Here is an 11,439-nt window from a genome sequence, read left to right as displayed (position 1 = left end):
CAAGGCTGACGGATGGGACCCGGGCGGGCCCCGGGGAGGGGGGGGGGGATGCGCGCTCTGTGCCACTCCTTGCCAGGTGGTGCGCCACGAGGGCGCAGAGCGCGCACGAGGGTGTCGGGTGTCCGGGCTCCCCGAGTCCCGGTCCGGAGCGCATCTCTAACGCCGCCACGGGGCGTCTCCGCTTCGCTGCGAGCGGTGGGGCGCGGAGGGGGGGTAAAGGGGGGGGAACCGCGGCGGCGGCAGCCTCTCCAAGAAGCGCCGGGTCACCGCAGGCTGAGGCGCCCGCCGTCCCCGCCCTCCTCCCCGTCCGCCTCCCCCCTCCCGCCTCGCTCGCTCGCTCGCTCCTTCCCTCCCCGCCTTCCCTCCCTCCCTCTCTCCCTCCCTCCGCCCTCTCCCCCGCGCCTCGCCTCCTCCGCCCCGCGCCCTGCGGTGCTGCAGCTGCGGGCGGCTCCAGCTGCCCCCAGATGTGGGCTGGGCGGCGCGCGGGGAACTTTCGCGCCGGCTGCGAGTGCGGGGCCCCGGCTGCGGTCCGGCTGCCATGGATCCGCCGGCGGGAGCCGCTCGCCGCCCGCTCTGCCCCGCGCTGCTGCTGCTGCTGCTGCTGCTGCCGCCGCCGCCGCCGCTCCTCCTGCTGCTGCCGCCGGCCGCGATCGTCCGGATCGCTGTCGCCGCGGACCCCTCAGGTAAGTGCGGCTCGGGTCCCTCCCCACTCGCACCCCCTTTCTCCACCCCCCCCCCGCCAGGTACCCTTCCTGCTCCGGTCCCCCTGCGGGCTGGGCCCCGCCGTCCCCTTCCCCAAGCGTCGTCGTCCAGCCTGACTTGGGCAAACTCCGCGCGCCCCGCCCGCCCGGGGCCAAGTTGGCCAACTTCGGGTCCGGGTTGGTCGCGCAGGGGGCGCCCGGGGCCGAGGCGGGGGGGAGCCCCGGGACGCTCGCGGCTCCGGGAGACGCGGGGCGTGGAGACGGGAGGGCCGGGCAAAGCCGGGCGGCGGAGCGCGCAGAGCCGGCTCCGGCGGGTCCCGGGGAGCCAGGGCGCGGCGGCGGCGGCGGCGGCGCCCGTGCTCGCGTCCGGGGACTCTCGGGAGGAGCCGGTGCGGGGCGCGCCGCCTTGGGGTCCCCGGGGATTGGTCGGGGAGCCCCGGCACGGATCCCTGGGGATCGGCGGGACCCGGCTTCACCCCTCTCCCCTGTGCTCCGGCGGCGGCAGGCTGGCGGGGAGCCGGACACCGAGGACAGGCCGCCCGTGCGGCTCCGGAGGCCCCCGGGTAGCTGGGGCCGCCGCGGGGTCGGGGTGCGCGGGGGTTAGGGCACCAAGCAAGAAAGGCTTCGAAGAAGCCCCCTCATCCTGGCAAGGGTGGTAGGCTCAAGGGGACGCTCCGACGGGGGTGGGGTGGATGGATGGATTCCCCCGCGCCCTGGGGGAAATGCGGGGGGGGGGGGTCCTCGCGGGACCCTAATCTGGAGCAGCGTAGGGGGCAAAACTCGTAGCTGGCGGGGGCCTCGAGGGGGCTGGCCGGGGCGGCGTGGCTCCGCGCGGCGGGCCAGTCAACGCCTCTTTCCGTGTGCCAGAAAGACGGGGAGGCGTGAGCGAGCTTTTTTTGGGGGGGGGGTTCCTGGTGCAATGGCCCTTCCTTCCCCACGGAGGCCCGGGCTGGGGATGCAGGCGTGGCGTGGTGGTGGTCACCCAGGGGCCTCGGCAGGCTAACGCCCCTTTCCCTTTCCCCCGTTGGCAGGCGGGCCGCCGGGGCGCGGAGCCCAGCGCATCCTGGCGGTGCCCGTGCGCACTGACGCCCAGGGCCGCTTGGTGTCCCACGTGGTGTCGCTGGCGGCGGCCGGTGCGGGGGTTCGAGCCCGCAGGGCTGCCCCGCTGCAGACCTCGGGCTTCCCAGAGGGCAGCGGGGAGGAGGACCCCGGCCGCCACCACGTCTTCTACAATGTCACAGTCTTCGGTCGAGACCTGCACCTACGGCTGCGACCCAATGCCCGCCTCGTGGCTCCGGGGGCCACGGTGGAATGGCAGGAGGAGAGCGGTGCCACCCGCGTGGAGCCCCTGCTTGGGACCTGCTTCTATGTCGGGGATGTGGCGGGCTTAGCTAAAGCCTCCTCGGTGGCGCTCAGCAACTGCGATGGGCTGGTGAGTACTTCTTTCTCTGTTGTCTGTCAGTCTGGTCTCGATGGCTGTCTGTCTGTCTGTCTGAGCATCCAAAGCCCGTGATCCTGGAGTCCCCTACATTCTATGTGGAGGAGCATCCCCGTCTTCCTGGTGCCCAGGGAAGCTCCCGCGTGGCTGAAGGTGTTGGTGGCAAGGCAACTTGTTTTGATTTGTCTGAGAAAGGTGTGATTTTAGGCAAGCACCCCACCTCCAGCCCCACAGCCCCCACTTTCCAAGTAACAGAATGACGGGCGGGGGAGGGAGTCTTCCTTATACCTAGGGGTCCATGTCTGCGTGTTGCCAGCCGCTGGAAGGTCGGTGTGTGCATTGGCAGTGTGCGGTTCTGGAAAGCGTGTGTGAACATGTGAAGGTGTCTCTCCCAACACGTATGCATCTGTGGGTTTCTGCTCACTCGTATACACATCCGTGTCTGTTGGACGTCCAAGCAGTGCGCTGTAGCAGTGTGCTGTGTGTAGAGGGTGGGTGTGCTGGCTTCCTGCACAAATGAGGCTCAACTGCCCCCCCCCCAGCAGACAATAATGCTAGAATGCCCCTTTAGCCCTCTGCCCCTTGGCTGACCCAGGGCCTCTGATTTTTATACTGTGGTTTCCTGCACAACTCCAATTGGTTATTTTGAGCCAAAGAGGTGGGGCTGCCTTGGGCAATGAAGGCTCTGGTGCCCAAGGGCTGAGTTTGAAGGGTGGGATGGGGTGGGGGATGAGAGGAAAGCAGCCCCCGAAGAATGGGAGGTTCACCTGTTTTGGGGACCCCCAAGGGACCATAGCTGGGTCACAAGGGAGTCATAAAGAAAGCTGGGATCGATGCTCAGGGAGGAAGCTGACATTGGCGATGCTGTCCAGCCTTCCGGAGACCTGGCACATGACGGAAGCCTCTGCAGTTTTCTATTTTGGATTGGGTGTGTGGTGGTCAGGCCGGCTATGCTGGCCTAAAAGCCGCCCACTGTGGGTTCTGCTCTAATTGCTGCTCAGGGCACTCCTGCTCCTGGCCAGTGGCCACTTCCCCAGCCCGCTCCCACCCCCAAATAAACCAGTTCCCCTGGACAGCCAAGCTCCTTCTGCCGTCTGCACAGCTGGCAGTTACACTAAGCCCCACAACCACTGTGTTTCTTTTTATGGACACACAGGAAATATCACTTGTTGCTTCGGAAAAATCACCGCCTTCGGTTGGATTGAGTTGGAAGATGGGCATAATGCAAACTACAAATGTCCTTCTCAGACTTGGGTACAAAAATGATGTCTCTTAATGTCCACTCATTCATCTGGTCATATGGTCATTGGTTCAACCAGTACCTTTGGACTGACCAGAAATGTGGCAGGTCCTGCTACTAACTCAGGGGTGGATAAGCAGAAGGGCATCTAACCAGAGCTTTGAGAATGCATTCTTAGGGGACTACTTGAGCGAAGCCTTTGGCAGCTGGCAGAGTGGGTGGATGGAGAGAGGAACCTGTCAGGCTCCAGATGTGAATTGGCCTGGGTAGGACAGGCATGCTGAGATTTCCCAGGCATTGGACATCCACAGGTAGAGATGCAAGCCAGGGCTGGAAACAACACTGCCCTGCCTGGTGGCCTTGAATGCCATCAGTAATGACCTTTGAGACAGTGGGACAGCATCATTCCATCTTTTTGTTTATCCTTTTTCTTTGAGGGTACACGTGGGTGTACCCGTTCTGATTTTGTAATAACGAATGCTTTTATCCTTTGAGTAACTTGTACTGGACCACAGAGACTGAGAAGGTAGAGTTTGGTCTGGTTCTGTCTGGTCTGTTCTGCCACAATGCTTCCCAGCCCGGGGGAGGTGGCGGAGGCTGAGCTGTAATTAAACGAGTAAATTATGCCTGTGTACTTCCTCTCAAGGGACTTCACGTGGATAAACGCATAAATCCACCCAGCAGCCCATGTCCTTCATCACAGTGCTACCCAGAGCCCCTTCCTCTTGTGGCTCTTCCTTGCTAGGGAACTTCAAAATAGCAAATCAGGTGAAGGAGCCTGGGCTGTGCATGCAGGTCCCCAGGATCTCAAACAACGATGAAGATTCAATCTCAGCACCTCTGGAGGGGAGCCTGAGGTCTTGTATGTCTAGACCCCTGTTCTTGGTCCTCAAACCACCGTTCAAGAAGCAAGGTTCTCTTGCCCTGTTTCTCCAAGAACATTCTGCAGGAGATGTACCACAAGTTGCTCTGAGCAAGTGGGGTTTGGTGAACAAAGCATTGTGGGAAAGCCTGTGGTTGTATCCATCCTAGAAAGATGGATCCTAGAAAGACGAGGCCTATTAGGCCAGAGAAGTTCTGTAATAAAGAAATCTCGCCAACTCTGTCATCCAGCACTCGCCACACAGATGTGACCACAGAGCCCGTTCTTTGTGGAACACATGCCACTAGACTCTCAGGCAGATGTGTGGTGATGCCACGGTGTGTGGACAGAATGTGCAGGGTATGACAGGCAGTTGTAAATTTTAAGGCAGCTAGAGTTTGAATGCTTAGGTGGGCTGTGGTGCTCCCCAAAGCCACAGGCCCTTCAGGCCCTGTTATCCTTCTCTAGTCCTGGGACATAGGTGCTTATCTGCTTGCTCAGTCCTGAAGAATTAAGAGTGTATTTGTTCTGCTTTTAAGGATGGCAGTAGTGACTTTGATTACTGTCATCAGTATCCTAACCTGTTTAGTACTAGGGAACGCTAATCTAATTTAACACTATAGCTATTAATCACTGTCCTTTCAGTTACACGTGATAGAAGACACAAGGCAAATTAATGTGAACAGAAAGGGAAACTTATTAGCTCATGTGAGGCTAAGTCTTCAGGCTTGGCTAGATCCAGGTGTTCCCACCAGCTCATTAAGACCATCGCTACTTCTTTCCTCTGTCTTCCCATGTGCTGGCTTTGCTTTCAGATGGGGCACCTCTGCAATGAATGGAGGGACCCCAGCAATTGCAAGCTGTCTTTTCCTGCTAACCTCAGGTGAGTTCTGTGTATCACCCTAGCTATGTTGGGGTACTCATGGCTTAGTCAGGGAAAGCGGTTCCCAGAATCCCCTTTGAGCTGGAAGTATAGGAGGTGCTATTCTCCAAAGTGACTTAAGATACATTTTTTTTTTCCTTTCAGAAAGATATAAATTCTTCTGGAATCAGATAGACAAGCCACATATCCCAAATAAAGGCACACCTCATAAGATATATTGTGTACCTTATGTCCTGAGAGGCCCATAAGTGTATGTATAGCATCTTTCATAGCTCCTAGTTGGAAATTGTTCATAGTGTTTATTGGAAGGGTTACAAATCTGTCTTTTCACAATGAATGAGAGAAAAATGCTCCAGGAATGATTCTTGTATGTCACATTGCTACAGGAGAGTTTTCTACGGATATGGTGTGTGTGTGTGTGTGTGTGTGTGTGTGTGTGTGTGTGTGTGTATGTGTGCTTTGATCCTCAAATTTCAGCCTCCTAAGCAGCTAGGATTATAGGTGTGAGCCCCCAGGATCAGGCTCTGTAAGACATTTCTCAGCTTGCCTAGTTCCTGGAGACCTTCTCAGTCAGGAGAAGGAGCTAGGAGCAGTCATGGTGGCTGAGTGACCGCCGACTGGTCAGTGGCCTGTCCTCAGCTTGAAGCTCCTTGTGGGTGTCCTGACTTCTCATTGGTGGGTGATCAAAGTGGAGACTCAAGTTCTGCCCTGCCTCTTTCTCCCTACCCACTCTCTTCCAGTAGAGACTGAGACCTCCCTGGTCAGTGTCCTTGGCTGGGCAGGACCAGTGATGTAAGCCCTTAGGGACAGGCAGAGGCAGCCTCAAAGGATGGAGATGAGCAGGTGTCTGCTTTTGAGGCTCCAGTTTGCTCAGTGCTAAGACATCTGTGATTCCATCTTGACTTGCCACTGCTTGGAGAGCAATGTGGAGAGCACCAAGGAGGATAGCAGGAATTTTGGGTGCATAGGTATCTGGGCTCTTCAGATCAGAGCTAAGGCAACTGCCTAGTCCTTGCTATGAGAGATCTATACAACCTCCTGGGGTGATTTCAGCCTCCTCTTTGGCTTACTGTTTTCTCTAAGGCTCATGGAGTTTAAATAAGAACATGTTGGATAGAACAGACAAGACATAGGGACCTAGTTTTCTGGTGGTTTAGAGGAAATGTCAACTTTAGACATGGCTGGATCCAGGGGTTCACTACGTGCTGTCTCTCAGCTTTGCCATTCTCTATATTTATTTCAGAATGTTCCCTCCCCCGTTGGGGGTGGGAGGGGAGAGCCACCAGCAGCTGCAGATCTACTTGTCTTCTCAGAGGGTACTTCCTGTGAATGCAACACACACCTTTCTGAATGTCCTTCAATAATTTAGAGAGTCCCTCCTGGGGAGTGATCTGCTTGGCCTTGATTGGATTATAGACTTATGTCTAAACCAATCATTGTGATGTTGGCCTGTCCACCTTTGGTGTTGAGGGTGAGGGTCTTTGGAGTGGAGAGGGATTGTGGGAGACTTGTTGCTCTGCTACCCCTGGGACTCCTTTCCCAGATTGACACCATACTCCTTGGTGAGTATAGCTCCTCCCACTTTCTTCCGGATTCCACTTGCCACTTCAAAGAGCAATCCCAGGATTGCCCCTCCCCTCCAGGAGCCCCATATCCAAAGTCATGGCCCTGGAAAGCTCTAATCTTCACCCCAGGGATGTCTACCCCCCCCCCCCAAGCCCCCACTGTCTCCAGAGCGTCTCCATCTTCAGACTGGGCTCTCTCCAGCGCCCCTCTCTCCTTACTGACTTCACACCACATCACACCATTTCTTTGCTTCCTATTTTCTCTTTGAGAAGAAAAATCCAAACCCACTGGCTGAGCATTCAAGCCCCCCTATCCCCAGTCTGGCTCGGGTCCCTTAGCCTCATTTGTCACTTTGTCTCCTTAACACTTGTGCTCCAGTCACACCAGCTTTTTGTGCCATGATTCCCATATATTTAGGATTTTAGCAAGTGCAAATGAACCCTTTCCCGTATCACTTTCCTGTAGCACTGTGCTCTGGACCAGGCCCATGTCATGTAGTATCCTCTGCTTCTTGGCAATTTATATCTTGGATGACCCTGGCTTTGTCTAAAGGTTGAGCACCAGACTGAGTGGAGTTCAGCTGGGAGCTGTGAAACAAGAGCGCCCAGGCAGTATAGACTAGAAGCCTATAAATGGAAGAGTGTGGTGCTTGTCCCAGAGACACAGTGCCTCTGGTGCTTAAGGTTGGTCTACCTTGGGTATCTCCATTCAATTAGGATGTTCCCTGTCCTCTTGGAGAAACTGCTCAGAAACTGCTACTTTGCCATAGGAAAGCACTTGCATTCATGCATGGTTTGGTGTGATTTCCTGGCCTTACTTTGTTGTTTATGAAATCTGATTTCAGGTCCATTAGTTTAAAATCAAACTAATACAGAAAGGAATCCGCCCACCCCACCTCCCCAGAGCACATAAGAAAGGATTAAATGGGGATGATGAGACCCTGGGCTGGGCTAGACTCTGGATATAACCCTGGATAAACTACCCTCTTTCTTCCCATTGTGCCTCAGTTTCTCTAGGTGGAAAGTGACGGATATCAGCCATTTCCAGGCTACTTCTGGAGTTGCAAAATTGGATGTCAGGTGGGGCTCCCACATAGTTGAGAGTGCAGGGTTAGAGAAGGGAGAGGTAGAAACCCTCATGAGCTCAGGTCCCATCTCCCTTGATAGACCACTACCTCAAAGGGAACATGGCTCCTGGGTGCCTGACTCTCCCACATTTCTTCAGAGAAGCTGTCTTCCTGAGCCATGCTTCTGATTCTATTGGCATTGGGTGTGCAAAATGTGTGCAGTGTGGGCCCATTGGGCCCCTGGTTTGGTCTTGAGAAGCAGATGTGGGAGCTCCAGGGACTGATGTGGAACTGCAAGGGGCAGATGTGGGTGCCAGGGACTGTACAGGCAGCAAGCTCATTGGATGGGCCTAGTAAGTGGCAAGGGCTACAGGCTAGACAGGTGCTGTTCTGGAGAACTTTCCAGAATTTTCATTACTTCATCACGGCCACCTTCTATTCTGAGCACCCACAACCTCCTGGCTGGTCTCACCAGCATTCTTCCTGAGGGATAGTTGGAGGGAGGAAAGGGATATCTTCCCACAATGGGGCAGAGAGGGATAAGGAAATGACTCGGGACTGTCCAGTGCGAGGGCTAATTTGTCAGGGGTTTTGTGTGCAAGGTTGGCAGAGTTGTGCCCCGTGGTGGCATCTCGGAGTGTGGACAGGGCATCGTGATGTAAAGTGGCTTCCCACCTACCTCGGGAGTGGGTAGCAAGAATTCAGGGACTGGACAGGGTCCTAAACGCCGTGGGACTGTTTCCTGTGGCTCCATCATTGCTCACAAGCCCTTGGAGCAGCAGGGTGGAAAAGGGGGAGGGCCTTTCTTTCTAGAGACTCCACCACAGCGCTCACTCATGCTCGAGCATCACTGATTGGTTGGGGTTAGGTCGTAGGACCTTTCCATAACCAATCACCATAGCCCAAGAAGGCCAAGTGCTGTGTTGATTGGCTCCAGCGAGTCACATGCTCTTCCCTAGCCCAATATGATAATGAGGGGAGCAAAGGCTGCTGGGAGGTGGACTTCCCCGCGCGGTCTGAGGAGGGAAAGCTGCCTTCCCGCGGCTCATTGCCAGAGGGGATCGGCCGGGGCTGAGGAGACGCCTGAGGAAAACCAGAGATGTGCCTCTGGAGCACCATAGCCAGCCCTGCAGCGAGCCTGTGAGCAAGCCATTGTCTGACTTCCTTCCTTCCTTCCTTCCTTCCTTCCTTCCTTCCTTCCTTCCTTCCTTCCTTCCTTCCTTCCTTCCTTCCTTCCTTCCTTCCTTCCGTGGTGGTCCTGGGGCTCGAACTCAGGGCCTGGGCACTGTCCCTGAGCTTTTTTGCTCAAGGCTGGTGCTCTATCACTTGAAACACAGTTCCACTTTTGTCCTTTTGCTTGTTAATAAGAGTCTCACCGACTGTCCCGCCTGGGCTGTCTTGGATCAGCCATTCTCAGATCTTAGCCTCCTCAGTAGCCAGGATTACAGGCATGAGCTACCCATGCCTGGCTTGTATGTCCCCTTTCAAAGAGGAGGATACCGAAGCTCAGGGGAATTACTCAGATCTGGGGTAGGGCAGGGGCTCTCAGAATGAGGAGGCATCTCTCCTGGGATTTCTTTAGGGAAGATCAAGGTAGAGCCTGCCTGGCCCCTCATGAAGACCACCAAGGCCAATTGCTGGTCTTTGAGCCTGAGTCCAGGGATGTGAGTTCTCTCTTGCTCCTTCCCCCTCTTTCCTGCCCCACTCTACATTGTGGCCAGGTGTGTCCCTGTTGTAAGGATGCTGCTCATTCAGGTTCTGGCAGGTGTCAGATTCCTCCTGTTGACTCACTCACCTGGGCTGCCCTGGCCCCCATGTGCCTAGCTTGGATGAGGATATATGCATCTGTGTGTTCTTGGCAGAGATTACCTGCAGGGGCAAGATCCTGAAGTGGGATGGAAGTATGGAGGGGTGAGGTAGACCTCAGGTCCTTGAATTTTGGCCTTGCCTTAAGTGGTCCCTCCCCCACGGGCAGGCACTCTGGAATGGGAGGGCCCAGTAAGGAGCCCTCTCTGCTCTGCTGTGTATGTTTCATATTAAATGTCAGCTGTCCACCGGGTCTGCGGTGCTGCCATTAATATGGAGAAGTTATTACTGAGCCCGGAGCCAGCTCCTCAGGCTCATCCATGAATTTCAATTACACTGCACGTCTACTTCAGGGCAGGCGAAGTGGGGCACAGGGCTTTTGCTTGCAGGCAAAGGAAACTCGCATCCAAGACCAAAGATCGGGCCAAGTGCTAGGCATTGCAGTGGTTAACAGGGAAGAAATGGACTTTGAATGTGGGCTGGTTATTTACCTGACAGGGAAAAAATACCATGATTATTGTTAAGGCAGGTGGTTTACTCAGGGTGAGGCTTATTCATTGTCCTCTGGATGTGTTGACCCCTGTGATTTACCCAGTTGTGAGAAACTCAGTTGCTCAGTCTATGGTAGTAGGGGACATACTCACATACTCTCTATTTAATCCAGATCCAGAGTTCAGGAATGGCTGTTTCTGTATTTCTGTATTTCATTGCATCTAAGATGCCACATAGGTTGCACAATTATTTTATATGCCATTAAGAAGAGGAGACACTTCTGGCTAAACTGCAGCCTCGTGCCATAGCCATAGCCCCTTGAAGTATAGACACCAGCTACCACAGTCTCTAGTTAGTAATTGTTCTTGCCCCTGTGAGTTGGCTATTTTCCTGTTTGTTGTCCTTTGTGGTAAGCAGGGATAGCCTGGCTGTGGCTGCCTCTAGGAGTCTTCCTTTCTGGTAAAATATGGCATGGTGATCTCCTTTCCAGGCATAGGCATTGATACCAAAAGCTACACCTTCTGCTGTCTGCACCATACCCTTTTTTTTTTTGCCATCACATTGTGACCTTTTGAAGACATTTTGGGTGGCAAATGTCCCAACACCAAAAGTTCGAATCCTGTGGGCATCTCAGTTGGAGTGGCAACAGTATGAAACAAAAGCACCATTCAGTTGGCCTCCCTAAGCAGTGCCACCACCCTATGTGATGGGACCACTGAGTTTGTCTTGAGTCCAGAGGTGGTGGATGTGAAAATGTGTTTTAACAAGTTGTCCTCTTAGAGTCCTAAAAGCATGGTTTGATGGCGATGGTGGTGGTGGTGATGGTGGTGGTGGTGGTGGTGGTGATGATGATGATGATGATGATGGAGAAACAAATTATATAGGGGTTGAGTCTGAGAGCTATCATGCAGATTCCATGCAGGAGATGCAGGGTGGCAGAGGGAGCAACTCCCAACAGCTATGTGAAGCCAACATTCAAGGCTTTGTCTTTGAACTGGGGTCTTTTTCTATTCAAAATAGAGATTGGGACCACAGGGAAAAATAAAGGCTTATTTATGTTGTACATATGCTTTGTGTGATCAACCTGCCTGGAACAGAGACTCTGGAGGTGATAAGAAGTGATGTAAGTCAGGTGGCGGATTCTCATGCCTGTAATCCTAGTTACTCAGGAGACTGAGATCTGGGAATAATGGTTTGAAGCCACCCTGGCCAGAAAAAATCCATGAGATTCTTGTCTCTAGTTAGGCACCCAAAATCCAGAAGTGGAGGTATGGCTCAAGTGGTAGAGCACTAGCACTGAACCAAAAAAGCTCAGGGATAGCACAAGGGCCCTGAGATCAAGCCCCAGGACCAGCATAAAAAAAAGAGAAAAGAAAAGAAAGAAA

At 54.6% G+C, this 11,439-nt stretch overlaps 1 protein-coding gene across 1 annotated transcript in view; it reads left to right on the top strand.

Moving 5' to 3' along the window:
* Positions 1-459: 459 nt before the first annotated feature.
* Positions 460-11,439, top strand: part of Adamts2 (ADAM metallopeptidase with thrombospondin type 1 motif 2) — a 154,933-nt gene continuing 143,953 nt past the window's right edge. Inside the window, exons 1-2 of the mRNA XM_069993809.1 lie at positions 460-683; positions 1,733-2,133. Coding sequence (XP_069849910.1) covers positions 539-683; positions 1,733-2,133 — 546 coding nt within the window. The 5' untranslated portion in view covers positions 460-538. The remainder of the gene's footprint in view (positions 684-1,732; positions 2,134-11,439) is intronic.

The sequence above is a fragment of the Dipodomys merriami genome, unplaced genomic scaffold (assembly GCF_024711535.1).
Source record: "Dipodomys merriami isolate MVZ:Mamm:240054 unplaced genomic scaffold, mDipMer1.0.p SCAF_44, whole genome shotgun sequence".
NCBI lineage: Eukaryota > Metazoa > Chordata > Mammalia > Rodentia > Heteromyidae > Dipodomys > Dipodomys merriami.
Note: the sequence above shows the minus strand (reverse complement) of the source record. Positions and strands in the feature narration are given on the sequence as shown.